Source organism: Zalophus californianus, chromosome 11 (genome assembly GCF_009762305.2).
Source record: "Zalophus californianus isolate mZalCal1 chromosome 11, mZalCal1.pri.v2, whole genome shotgun sequence".
Taxonomy (NCBI): Eukaryota; Metazoa; Chordata; class Mammalia; order Carnivora; family Otariidae; genus Zalophus; species Zalophus californianus.
Genome location: NC_045605.1, coordinates 7,558,627 through 7,573,197, shown reverse-complemented (window position 1 = coordinate 7,573,197; position 14,571 = coordinate 7,558,627). Strand labels below are relative to the sequence as shown.

The 14,571-nt window shown below is 37.0% G+C and overlaps 1 protein-coding gene across 5 annotated transcripts in view; it reads left to right on the top strand.

Annotated features, from left to right (window-relative positions):
• Positions 1-14,571, top strand: part of RDX (radixin) — a 97,616-nt gene that overhangs the window by 13,757 nt on the left and 69,288 nt on the right. For 4 of the 5 annotated variants that reach the window (XM_027578046.1, XM_027578048.1, XM_027578047.2 and 1 more), the window contains exons 2-5: positions 3,697-3,765; positions 4,805-4,875; positions 6,792-6,902; positions 12,870-12,953. In XM_027578046.1, the coding sequence (XP_027433847.1) occupies positions 6,834-6,902; positions 12,870-12,953 (153 nt within the window). In that variant the 5' untranslated portion in view covers positions 3,697-3,765; positions 4,805-4,875; positions 6,792-6,833. The remainder of the gene's footprint in view (positions 1-3,696; positions 3,766-4,804; positions 4,876-6,791; positions 6,903-12,869; positions 12,954-14,571) is intronic. The other variant, XM_027578049.2, reaches the window with a different exon arrangement.

Here is a 14,571-nt window from a genome sequence, read left to right as displayed (position 1 = left end):
GAGCTTTCTGTCCAAAATTACAAACTCTATAAAGAAATAAACCATAATGAACTGAAAACAAAAATTCTGCGGTGACAAAAAATAAACAGGGATCAAAGGAAGATTTAAAACAAATTATAAAATAGCATAGGATCATTAAAATGCCGAACTATTGAAGAGGTAAAACATTAGAAAGTAGAGGAATGTTGCACAGAGAGATAAAGAAATGGAAAATATGAAAGAGTAGGTATGGACTAGAGAATAAAATAGGCAGTATGTGTCCAATGAGAATTGCTGAATTAAAAGAGAGGAGAGAGACAATGGCTAATGTTTTTCCAGAATTTGAGGAAAGCATGTGTCTTCAGAATAAGGAAGCTTACCAAATTCTGAACAAGATAAATAAAAGCAAATCCGAAGAATACCCCCCGAAAAAATTCCTTAAAGCCGAGAAAAAAGGCAGATTATCTCAGAGAATTGAGTTAGATTGACAGTACATACATAGCTCATCAGCAGTGACAGATGCCAGAAAAATAATGTCCTCCAAATCCTGAGGGACTAACAATTTAGAATTCTCAATGCAATTAAATTATTACCTAATTGAAAAAGGAAATATTCACTGGAGAATTCACTAAACCTATACTCACCTAATAGCATAGCCTAAAAAAATAGAAATTAAAAAGTGACAATTTATAAGAAGAAATTAACATCCACAGTCATACTTGGGAAAATTTAATACATTTTTTTCTCAAGTTGCTTAAGTAGACTAAAATGAGCAACAGTAGGGAAACTATAAACAAAACATTAAGTACTTGGTCTGGCTTGATCTAACTTACCAAATGCAAAACCTACATTATTGTCATTTATAGCCAGAACAGTTAGAAATGAAATTAAACTGACCATGTAATAAACATAAAGGAAGTCTTTTTTTTTAAAGATTTTATTTATTTGACAGAGACACAGCGAGAGAGGGAACACAAGCAGGGGGAGTGGGAGAGGGAGAAGCAGACTCCCCGCTGAGCAGGGAGCCCGATGTGGGACTCGATCCCAGGACCCTGGGACCATGACCTGAGTCGAAGGCAGACGCTTAACAACTGAGCCACCCAGGTGCCCAACATGAAGTCTTAATGAATTCTTTGACTATGGTAGAGTAGAGTTAGAAATTAATAAAAAGCACTTTGCTCCCAGACCTGTAACCATTCCATTTGAAAATTTAAAAAATTTCTTTCTCCTTCTCCCTCTGTGCTCTCTCTCACTTTTGTTCTCTCTTAAATAAATAAAATCTTTTAAAAAAAATTTCTTAGTCATGATTGGAGATCAAAACTGGAAAGGGAAACTTGTAGAGCCATTGAAAAAACTACATATAAAAACCTGTGTGGGAAATCACTAAAGTGATACTTAGAAAAATGATATTTTATTTTATTTTATTTTAATTCAATTAATTAACATAATGTATTAATAGTTTCAGAGGTAGAGATCACTGATTCATCAGTTGCATATAACACCCAGTGCTCATTACATCACGTGCCCTCCTTAATGCCCATCACCCAGTTACCCCATCCCCCTACCCACCTCCTCTCCAGCAACCCTCAGTTTGTTTCCTATAGTTAAGAATCTCTTATGGTTTGTCTCCCTCTCTGATTTTGTCTTATTTTTCCCTCCGTTCCCCTATGATCCTCTGTTTTGTTTCTTAAATTCCACATGAGTGAAATCATATAATTGTCTTTCTCTGATTGACTTACTTTGCTCAGTAAAATGGTTTGGTTTTAAATATAGGGCAAGCCAGGGCGCCTGGGTGGCTCAGTTGTTTAAGCGACTGCCTTCGGCTTGGGTCATGATCCAGGAGTCCTGGGATCGAGTCCCACATCGGGCTCCCTGCTCAGCGGGGAGTCTTGCTGCTCCCTCTGACCTTCCTCCCTCTCATGCTCTCTACCATTCTCTCTCTCTCTCTCTCAATAAATAGAAATCTTAAAAAAAAAATAAATATAAGGCAAGGCATTTAAAAATATACTCCCCAGAAAAGGAGATTTATATTTGTGTTTTTAGGAACTCTGTTGTTGCTTTGTTCTTTTCCTTGGGCTTGAAAGCACTACTTAAAACAGGCACTTTGACCTGAAATGCGAAATTCCAAATGTGAGTTTGGAAAGCTCACAGAGTTCATTTGCTAAGTGGTTTAAGCATTAAAAAAAGGCAAATCTAGAACAGATCTGGTTTTTAAAAAAAACAATACAGTGGTTACACTGTAGATATGAAAATATACTCTTAACAGTACAAATAGGAAAAGAAATTCCCAATGTTTTATATGAATGGATTGTGTGGTTTGGGATAAAAATTTCAGTAATAGTATTATATGCTGATTCAAAAAGTGCTTGTATAATCTGTCTCATTTGTGTGAAGAGTTTAAAGAAATTCTGAGTTCTGTGAAATAAGAGATGAAGGTAAAAGTACTGTTTCAATATTTTATAGATTCTTTAAATATTTAAATATACTTATGTTATAAATACATACTTGATTACTTTATTCAAATGATAAAAGTTATTTTAAAATATTCTCGACAAAATAGGGAGATACTTTGTATATGGCGCTGCCTTGGACATACTTAGTTTATGACCTTGATGCACATACTAGAAAAGAAAAAAAATTGGGAATTACTTAAAGTTTTAATTTTAGGGATTAGAAAATGAGCCACAGAGTAAAGCCAACTAATGGAAAGTGATAAGGAAAAAGAAATTAACAAAAAAAGAACAATAAAAGAAACAGAAGATCAACGAAACTGAAAGCTGGCCTTTAGATCAATAAATTAAGCAAACTTCTGGCAAGATTAATCAAGCAAAAGGGAAGGTAAAATTTAACAGTATTAGGAATGAAAAGATCATAACTGCCAACATAGTAGATACAAAAAATCATGAGGGAATACTGTGATAACTTCTAGAAATAGGTCACCAAGACTTGTAGAAAATCAGATTTGGCTGTAAGGTAGAGATGTAAGTGTTTTGGCCGTGTTACATTTGAGATAATCTAGACATTGAGCAAGGCAAGTTAGCCAAGCAAGTTCTAGAGATACAGATTTGGGAATTTACAGATGTTAAAAGCAGGTCAATTTTGAGGATGTTTTAAGACCTGAGATGATAAGGATGAATTTAAGACAATAGGAGTGGAATGAAAAGAGGATAGAGAATGAGAAGATCGGTCTGAAGCACATTAGGTTCCTGAAAGTAGGTGACTGTAGGGAGAGAGTGTTAACATTTCCTAGCTAAGAGTTAAGGAAATGAATTTCATAGCTCAATTATTAGATAAAAAATGTCTCAGGTAGAGGTTTCTTTTAAAGAGAGGTTTATTTGGCACATGATTGAGTAAAATGTAGGGAAATGATGTTTCATTTTTTTTCAATTTGGAGAATATTCAGGTTTATTGTAGCATATTAAAAAGCAGTTGACACTGAAGTTTTAAAACAATTAATTGTATATTAATTTAGTTGAAGCTAGTATAATGGATGAAATTTTCTTGGTAGACATATTATCAATGGAAGCTGATTTACAAGTAATAATATACCTCACTGAAGGTTTTCAAATTGGAATAATGTCATTTTTTTAGACAACTAATAATGATTAAGAATGTTAGATCTTTTGGTTGGTTTGTTAGAAGTTTTTAAGAACATTTACCCTAAGAGTATAGCATGATGGTTTTCTTGGATTAGGATTAACTTGTTTTGCTTTACAGGGAGAAGATAAAGTTTAACAGTGGTCTCAAGGACAACTCTAAATTTCAGTGAAGGCCACCAGCTTGCTGGTGAGTAGCATGCAGATTGCTAGTGTGTGCTCTGTGGCTGTTTAATACACCTTAGGTAAATAAACTACTCAATATATTTTCACTCAGGTTTTTCAACTTTCAAGAAGAAAAAATAAGGGGCACCTGGGTGGCTCAGTCGGTTAAGCGTCTGCCTTTGGCTCAGGTCATGATCTCAGGGTCTTGGGATCGAGTCCCGCATTGGGCTCCCTGCTCAGTGGGGAGTCTGCTTCTCCCTCTCCCTCCACGTGTTCATGCTTTCTCTCTCTCACTCAAATAAATAATAAATAAAATCTTTTTTAAAGAAAGGAAAAGATAATTTTCTAGAGTTTATATTAATCAGAATTTCCTTTTGTCTTTGTCAGTAAGAAAAAAGGTTAAAAAGTGTTCTTGAGTTCATCACTTTATAATTTGAAATATCTTCCCCTTTACTATCCCTCTCCTCTCCCAGGCTGGGTGTAGAGGTGAACCGGATGCGGACAGAGACAGCATTTGGGTCCTTAGCAGTCTTGCTTCCTTGCTATGTGTTGTCTCTGAGTAAATTAAAACTTCAGTTGGTGATCGGTATGCTTTAGATTATGTTTGAGATGTGTGCTATTTTATTTATTTATTTATTTATTAAAGATTTTATTTATTTATTTGACAGAGACACAGTGAGAGAGGGAACACAAGCAGGGGGAGTGGGAGAGGGAGAAGCAGGCTTCCCACTGAACAGGGAGCCTGATGCGGGGCTGGATCCCAGGACCCTGGGATCATGACCTGAGCCGAAGGCAGACACCCAACGACTGAGCCCCCCAGGTGCCCCGAGATGTGTGCTGTTTTAAATCACAGCTATAAATATTTTCAGAGAAGGTGAAATGATAATAAAAGACATTGAAAATTAGAATAAGAGAGTTCTGTGTTGCTTTATTTTTTTTTATTTTTAGAGAGCTCTAACTCAATTTAAAATGTTTTAATTTTTATTCTGTACAAATTATATTAAAATCAAAGCATTATATAAAAGTAATAGATCCATTATGCTTTCTTTTTTCTTTAACTGAAGGTGACATCAGAATTCATAAAAGTGAATTTTTAAGGAAGGTGATCAAAAAGAGAAGGACAATGCCGAAACCAGTAAGTGTATTTTACTTTTACCACTACTTAGTTAATAAAATATCAGTAGCATTAAATTCCTTTTGGAACAAGGCAAAATGTTATGGTAGAGTCATTGGGAAGAAAAAGGCACTGATACTGCTATGGCTTGTTTTAGATTAATGTGGTTACAACGAAGTACTCTGTGAGCCAGTGAAGAAGAGGTGGAGGTAACATTACAGTGAAGATGAAAATTCATGGGTTCTGGAGCCAAACTGTCTTAGTTCATATCCTGGCTCTGCTACTTCCCCTCCGTGACTTTTGATAGGTTACTTCAGGCTCCAATTCTTAATTTCCTCCTATAAAAAATGGAGATGTAGTTAGTTACTTAAGGGACTTCGGTGAGAATGAGAAGAATTTGGTACACATCCACTGTTCAGTAAATAGTAACTTCTTGTTACAGGAAGAAGTAATGAGAGGTTGGAAGGATCCATGCATTAATTTTCTCATAATTCTAGCTTCGGTGCTAGTGATACTGATGCTGATATTATATAGTCTTTTTTTTTTTTTTTAATTTAAGGGAGTGTGTATGTTTTTATTTAGCTTTATAATTATATAGTTTTTGACAAGGTTTATTCCTTTTCTCTTGGCATAAATGTTTTTAAACTTCATCCAACAATTTTGGGGTGTTTTTTTCAATGTTTCTTTGGGCCAGTTATCTTTTCAAAAAAATCATTGGTTGGGGCGCCTGGGTGGCTCAGTCGTTAAGCGTCTGCCTTCGGCTCAGGTCATGATCCCAGGGTCCTGGGATCCAGCCCCGCATCGGGCTCCCAGCTCCGCGGGAAGCCTGCTTCTCCCTCTCCCACTCCCCTGCTTGTGTTCCCTCTCTCACTGTGTCTCTCTCTGTCAAATAAATAAATAAAATCTTTAAAAAAAAAAAATCATTGGTTATAGCTATTGGCGTTTTCTGACATGAATATCTCTTTGGAATTACTTTAAAGACTCAGCAGGTAGGTAACAAAGTGTGATTTTGCATTGTTGGAGGGAGAGAAGAAGAAGAAATAAAAGGCATAAACACCAGAAAGGAAGAAGTAAATTTTTCTTTCCTTTTTTTTTTTTTTTTAAAGATTTTATTTATTTATTTGACAGAGAGACAGCTAGAGAGGGAACACAAGCAGGGGAGTGAGAGAGGGAGAAGCAGGCTTCCCGCTGAGCAGGGAGCCCGATGCGGGGCTGAATCCCAGGACCCTGGGATCATGACCTGAGCCAAAGGCAGACGCTTAAGGACTGAGCCACCCAGACGCCCCAGAAGTAAATTTTTCTATTTGCAGATGGTATAATTGTTTATGTAGAAAATATTCAGGAATCTAAAAAACAACTACCAGAACTATAACTGAACTTAGCAAAATTGGGCGCAAGGTTGTATTTTTAAAAATCAGTAGCCTTTCTTATATCCTAGTAGCAACATTTGAAAAATGAAGTAAGAAAATCCATTTGTAACAGCATCAAAGGCATAAAATACTTAGGAATAAATTTACTGCTTTGTCTGGGTGTCAGTCAGGGGCAAAGGGAGGAAAAAGCATAGAGAAGCATGCTCGTTATTTTATGCCGAAGCCCAGAAGTGGCCTGTGTCTCTTCTGTCCTGTTCTATGGGTGAGAACTTAGTCATAGAGCCATGTCTAATTGCAAGAGACCTTGAGAAATGATTCTGTAGCTCAGTAGCCATATACCCAACTATAATTCTGTTAGAATTTGGTGGTCAAATAGCAAGCACTCTATACCACAGTCACATGGTTAGTTTAAAGGAGATAAATTCAGAAAGAGGAGTTCTAGGATTGAACTATTCATGATTTAAAAACAAAAACGCAACACTTCTTAAGCTAGGTATAGAAGAAAGCGTAACTGCAAAAGCTCTTTTTAATGTGTTAACAATGGGAATTTTTTTTTTTTAAATCAAGAACAAGACAAAAGATGCTATCATTGTTCCTATTCAACATTGAATGGGGAAACCTGCACAGAAAAAAAAAAAAGCTGAAGGACAAGAAAGGAAGGAAACACTATTTGAAGATGTAAAGATTCTTTGTTATATCAGCGATTGGCAAGTTACAGCCTGTAGGCCAGATTCAGCTCACCACCTGTTTCTGTACAGCTTACATGCTAATAATGACTTTTACATTTTCAGTGGATTAAAAAAACCACAAGAATAATATTTCACCTGTGAAAATTATATGAAATTCAGATTTCAGTGACTAGTTTTATTGGAATGTGGTGTGCTTGCTGTTTATGATCTGTAGTAACTGCTTTGTTGCTGGAGTAGCATAGTGGGGTAGGTGCAACAGACGGTACAGCCTACAAAATACTTACTGTTTGGCCCTGTGTAGGAAAAATTTTCTGACCCCTGATTTATATAAAAGGATTTACAGGCTCGTTATAACAGTCAGCAAGGGAACTGATAAAATGATCAATATAGAAATCACTTGCATTTCTACAAAAGCAAAAACAGTTTTGGCAAGCTGTTTCATCAAATTCACAATCCTGTGTTTGAAACCCTTTAAGTTAGATGAGTTTCAGTATTTGGAATTTTTTGGATTTCAGAAAAAATATATAATACATTATGTTCATATGTCATTATGTCATGAAGCTTCCCTCAAGGTCTGGTGTATCACCTCAGAAACATTAGTACTTTTATAGGTCATTGTATAAATATTCATTTGAAATGGGATAAAATAATCCACCAGATAGTCTCACATTACTTCATGTTAAGGTTTTGCTAAAATTAGCTACTAAACTTGTTTTGATGCTTTTGGGGTGTCGGGATTATGGACCTGAATTTATCATAGTGACAAAGTCATAGTGATTTATGGGAAAGATACCTAAAATGATTAATATGATTTTTATTAAGATTTTATTTTATTTTTTTAAGTAATCTCTGTACCCAGCAGAGGGCTTGAACTCACAGCCTTGAGACCAAGAGTCCTTGAGACCTTGAGCCAGCCAGGTACCCTGATTAATATGATTTTTATGGAGAAAAGTATAAACGCTTTTTTGAAAATGCTAAAGAAGACAATGCGCAGCATGGATAGGAATAGTCAATATTGAAAAGATGTTATTTCTCACCTGAAGGTACTGATGAATTTAGTGTAGTTCCAATTTAAATCATAGTGGGGTATTTTGAAAGTTTACGATTTTGTGTGAAGGCAGGAACAAGAACAAAAAGCCAAGAATAGCTCACAAGTTTTGAAGATAATGAGGGGAGACGTTTCCAACCATATAGCAAGACTTATTTAAAAATGTAATTAAAACAGTGTGGTTTTGACAGAATTGTTAGTCAACCAGAGCAATAGAATAGAGAGCACAAATTCAGACCCTGTATAGACGTTTGATCTGTGACATAATAGTCTTCGGGAAGTAAATTAATCAGTATACATCACTTAGTTATTTTGAATCCCTATATCATTATCCTATAGATATTAAAAAATGAAATTAGATCTCTACCTTAAATCATAAGCAAAAATCATTGAAGACAAATTATGAGAAACAGAACTTTAGTATGAAATCTTTTTTTTTGTTTTTTTTTTAAAGATTTTATTTATTAGAGAGAGAATGAGAGATAGAGAGCACAAGAGGGAAGAGGGTCAGAGGGAGAAGCAGACTCCCTGCTGAGCAGGGAGCCCAATGTGGGACTCGATCCTGGGACTCGATCCTGGGACTCGATCCTGGGACTCCAGGATCATGGCCTGAGCCGAAGGCAGTCCCTTAACCAACTGAGCCACCCAGGCGCCCCTAGGATGAAATCTAAGAACATCTTTATGACTCCAGAGTAGAGAAGGATTTCTTAAATATGGCCAAAATAATTGATACCTGTATGTAAAACATTGATAAATTCAACGTTAAAATTAAGAATATGCTCACCCTAGGGTGCCTGGGTGGCTCAGTCAGTTAAGCATCTGCCTTCAGCTCAGGTCATGATCCCATAGTCCTGGGATCGAGTCCTGCGTCAGGCTCCCTCCTCAGTGGGGAGTCTGCTTCCCCTTCTCCCTCTACCCCTGCCCCTTCTTGTGCTCTCTCTCGCTCTCAAATAAATAAATAAATCTTAAAAAAATACATAAAGAAGGATACATCATAATGTAGAATGACAGACTACAAACTGGGAGATTTTTTTGTGATACAAATAACTGACAAAGGATCAGTATCTAGAATATATAAAGATCTCCTACATAGTAAAAAGAAAAAGAAAACCCAATAGAAAAATATGCAATAGATGTTAACAGACATTTCCCAAAGATGGGGAGACTGGTCAGTAAATGTACCATATTAGTTTTCTTTTATTCTATAACAAATTACCACAAATTTAGTAGCTTAAAGCAATACCCATTTATTATCTCACAGTGTGGTGTGTAGAAATATGGGATGATGTAACTAGGTTCTTTGCTCAGGGTTTCACCAGCCTGAAATCAAGGTTTATCCCAGCTGCATTCTCATCTGGAGCTCGGGTTCTCTTTCAAGCTTATTCCTATTGGCAGAATTCATTTTCTTGCGAAAATGATCCATCCTTCTTTACTGGAGGATGAAGTTCCCATTTTTTTACTAGCTGTTGGCCAGGGGTCACTCTTAGCTCCTAGAGGCTGGAGTTGGCTCCTTGCCCCCTGGCCCCTCCAACTCAGTAATGGAGAACCTCTTTTATGTCAAATTCCTGTCACACTTTGAATTTCGCTGACTTTTTCAGTCAGTCAGAGAAAACGCTTTGCTTTTAAAGGACTCCTGTGAATAGCTTAGCTCCACTCACATAATGCTCCAATTTTGAGGTCAACTGATTAGTAACCCTAAGTATATCTGCAAAATCCCTTTTGTCGTGTAATGTAACATAATCATGAGTGTGACACCAAGGGATGGAGATCATGGGGACTGTCTTAGAATTCTGCATTGTACACATACGAAAATGTTCTCAGCCTCTTTAGGAATCAGAGATCTGCACGGTAAGACCATATTGAGATGTCATTTTACACCCACTGTATTGTCAAATGTTTCAAAAATCGGATAATACCCACTGTTGGTGAAAATACAGCTCAGCAGGAATTCTTATGTACTGTTGATGGAGTGTAAGTGGATACGTTCATATTGGAGCACAGTTCACTTTTAAATAGTAAAGGTGAAGGCTTGTATACTTTATCACCCAGGAGTTTGTCTGTGTATATACTTCTAGATAAACTCAGATACATATGCACTAGAAGTCATACACAAGAATGTTCATAACAGTATTGTTCTTGATAGCCAAAAAATTAGAAACAGTTTAATATCCATTGACAAGAAAATGGGTAAATTATTGCCCAGCAGTAATTGTATAACAGTAAAAATAAATGAATTGCAACTACTCACAGGAAAATCAGTGGCGCTTACAAATGGTGAGAAAACAAAACTACCATGTATAATTTTTGTAGAAACTTTTTATTTATTGAAATAGAATATACATACTGAGAAGAACGTATTGTGTATAGTTGAATTTTCATAAAATAAATATACTCAACCATTGCGCACATCAAGAAAGAAGACTTTCTTAGCCAGTACTGTACAACTTTAATACAGCTAAAAATCAAGAAAAGCTAAATATTTTACATAGAGATACCTACATTTGTGGTGAAACTATTCTTAGTGCTTACCTGTCGGATTGGGACAGAGAAATTCACAAGAAATACATTGGTATCTATAGCATTATTTGCCATTTCTAGTTAAGTTGAATGGTAGATTTATGGGTAACGGAAAACTTTCTCTTGACTCAAAATTTCTGGTAATAGATGTATAAGTTTTCCACATCGAGCAATTCTCTACTTCCGTGTAGACCTCAGTTGTGTATTCTGCAGTTTAATTCATTCTGACACCAGCTGCCCGGAGTGGCACAGACACTACAGGTTAAGGGCTCAGTCCCTCAAGACTTTGTCCACTTCAAACACCAATCACAAGTGGTGGGTCCCCATGTTACCCACATTTCTAACTTGGCTACACATTGGAGATTCCCGTGATCCCCTCTTTAGGTACTGTAATTCCTTGTAACAGCTCACAGAACTCAGGAAAACACTTTTACTTATTGTTACTGGTTAATATAAAGGATATGAATGAAAGATGAAGAGGAGGTACATAGGGCAAGGTCCAGAAAGGTCCTGAGCACAGGAGCTTCTGTCCTTGTAGAGTTTGCGGTCCATCTTTCTCTTTGCATGTGGACGCATTCACCACCTTGGAAACTCTCTGTGAACTCCTTTGTTTAGGCTTTAATGAAGTTTCCATTATGTAGGCATAAGGGATTAAATTATTGGCCATTGATGATTAACTCACTGCCCAACTTCTCTTCTTTCTGGAGGTTAGGATGGCTCTAAGCACATGGTTGGTTCTTCTGGCTGCACGCCGCATCCTGAAGGTGTCAGGGGTCCATCGTGAGTCATTAGGAGTCATTAGTATAAACTCAGGTATTGTTGAAAGGGGCTTATTATGAATAACAAAAGACTCAACTCACTTCTATCAGGAAATTCCAAAGGTTTTAGGGGCTCTCTGCCAGGAAACAGAATGAAGACCAAATACATATTTATTATATCACAGAAGGTTTGGTGATTTATAAGATTTATTTGATTAAAGAAGGTATTTCAGATAAAAGCTACATGTGCAGAGGCACGGTTGTTAACAATGAGTAAAAAAATGTAAAGGAGAAATAAGTCAGATTTAGAATTCGAATAGTGTGAGTTAAAGTTAAAGATCGATTTGTACCACATGATGGTGAATTCTAAGTGAAGATGCTACTGTGGAGTTAAAATTATTTTAGTTAAGGCATGTTAAGTTTTTGGTGAAATGTCCAGCTTTGTAGAAAGGTATTTATGGAAAAAAGAATTTATGAGTCTAACAAATACAAGGTCATTCGATGAATGCTTTTTATAAAGTGAATACTTTTGCAGTAGAATAAAACTGAGTATCTGAATTTTGTGTTGAAAAATACGGAATAGTTGGGGCGCCTGGGTGGCTCAGTTGGTTAAGCGACTGCCTTCAGCTCAGGTCATGATCCTGGAGTGCCGGGATCGAGTCCCACATCCGGCTCCCTGCTCAGCAGGGAGTCTGCTTCTCCCTCTGACCCTCCTCCCCTCTCATGTGCTCTCTCTCTTTCATTCTCTCTCTCTCAAATAAATATAAATAGGGGCGCCTGGGTGGCTCAGTTGGTTAAGCGACGCCTTCGGCTCAGGTCATGATCCTGGAGTCCCGGGATCGAGTCCCACATCCGGCTCCCTGCTCAGCAGGGAGTCTGCTTCTCCCTCTGACCCTCCTCCCCTCTCATGTGCTCTCTCTCTTTCATTCTCTCTCTCTCAAATAAATATAAATAGGGGCGCCTGGGTGGCTCAGTTGGGTAAGCGACGCCTTCGGCTCAGGTCATGATCCTGGAGTCCCGGGATCGAGTCCCACATCAGGCTCCCTGCTCAGCAGAGAGTCTGCTTCTCCCTCTGACCCTCCCCCCTCTCGTGCTCTCTATCTCTCATTCTCTCTCTCTCAAATAAATAAATAAAATCTTTAAAAAAAAAAAGAAAAATCAAATAAATAAAATCTTTAAAAAAAAAAATACGGAATAGTGAATGCCATTCAAAGAATCTGGAGTTATGTTTCTCCTGAAATACCTACTCTGCTGTTTGATATCCCTGTGGCATTAGGCAAGTAATGGGGAACTCTCAGTTTCTATAGAAATGAGCATATTTCCTAGTATTGTTGCAGGGGCTAAATGAGAACATGGAAAGCTCATGGCCTAGTGCCTAGTGTATGCCAAGTACTCAATAAATGTTTTTAAAAGAGGATTTGTAAGCTCTTTCTTTTTAAAATAGATTTAAGATTTCCTGTGATTAAAATCAAACTATCACTTTATTAAAGAAAATCTTAGGTACAATTATGGAGTAGCTCTTTATTGCCTACATATTATACTTTATTTTATAAATCAGATAAAAATATTGCCTCATGTTTAATAATAAGTATATTTTCTTTCCTAGTGATTTTCCCTTCTGTTTTTATTGCAGATCAACGTAAGAGTAACCACCATGGATGCTGAGCTGGAATTTGCCATTCAGCCCAATACTACTGGCAAACAGCTTTTTGACCAGGTATCATTTAACCACATGAAGTGTGCAACTTCTGACAACATACAACATGAAGCTATTGCAACTTCTTTGTACGTTTTTCTGTAACTTGTATTGCAACAGTGTGGCCCTTAGAATTTTTCACGGTACCTTTTCAGTTATCTTGAATAGCTGTAGAGCTATTCTTTCTCATTCCTAGATTGGAGAGAGAGGACTTTTTAATTATCAGCAGGTATTTCTTTAACATCCTCTAAGCAGAGCATTGTAATGAGGACTCAAAGGAATGAAAACATTCTGTACTTAGTGGAGTGGGTAGAGATCCCCAATGGAGGGGATGGCGGGAGCAAAGGCAGGCAATCATCGTCTGTCTGTAGGCACCTGACAGCAGTTCGGTGTCCTAGCCTTATGACAAGCTACCATGGGTGTCATGCTGAGGAATTTGGATTACCGGTCTTGTCTTTTTTTCCTCACTCCTGAGTGCACATTTGAGCCACCTGTGGAGCTTTTGAAAAAAAAAAAAGGCAGTGCTTGCAGACCACCTTCAGAGATTCTGATTTAATTCTCTGGGGCCTACTGGAAGCATTAATATTTATTTATTTAAGCTCCCCAGGTGATGCAATAAGTAATGTTTTAAGTGATATTTTACTGAAAAGGGGAGGGAAGAGATTGGTGCCCTGAGGCCAAGTGATTAGGAAGGTGACTTGATGATTATAAGGGGGAGGAAGGTGATGAGGGCATGACACTCAGGGGACCGTGAGTGAACTTTTACATTTGGGCAGGAGAGTAGTAGTCTGTGGTCAGACCTGCTTGACCTTAGAGAACAGGAGACAGTTTCTAGCACATAGCAGTAAGTTACCTAGTAGATATTTTGGTTTTATTAGGTGTCATACTACTACATACTGATCTCTAAAATACTTAAAATTTTAAAATTCCTGGAAAGTTGTTTCTTTTTTTGACAGAGTAGTATACTTAATCTTCCTGAATAGGTAATTGATGATCTTGAAAGCCCTGATAAGGTTTTTTGTAAGATGAAAAGTTTTTTAATAGAGTGAACAAATTCTTAAAATCATAAGCAGCTGCATGCATCGTAAACACCTTGTACATATTTTACCTTGTGAACTGTGACCTACTTCTGTTGATTTCTTCTAGGCTTCTTATTTCTAAATATGTCATCTGTGTTACTTGAATAAAAATGTGAATGGAGTTAAGCATTCATTGTGCTTACTTCATAACCAGTTGAAATGTTATTTATAGTGAGAAAAATGTTTGTGGTAGTCAAAAACTAATCAGCAAGTGGGCTTCTTTGGTATTGTATACTGAGAAATAAATTACTTGTTTTTTTGTTAAGTAGAATTGCTTTAGTTTAGATACCAGGAGAAGGGAAACCACATTTGTTATAGTGCAGAACTGTGTAGTAGTTTAAAAGTGTGGGCTCTAGAGCCACACTGCCTGCATTGGAGTCCCAGGTCTAGCTGTTTGACTTGGGACAAATTACTCTTTTTGCCTTATTTTTTTTTTCATTTGTACAGTTAGGATGATGATAGCACTCTTCCCTTGGAAGGTTGTTGTGAGAATTAAATGAGAATTCATGTTAAGTACATAGGACAGTATTTGATGCACACACACGTTTCATAGTGTAAAT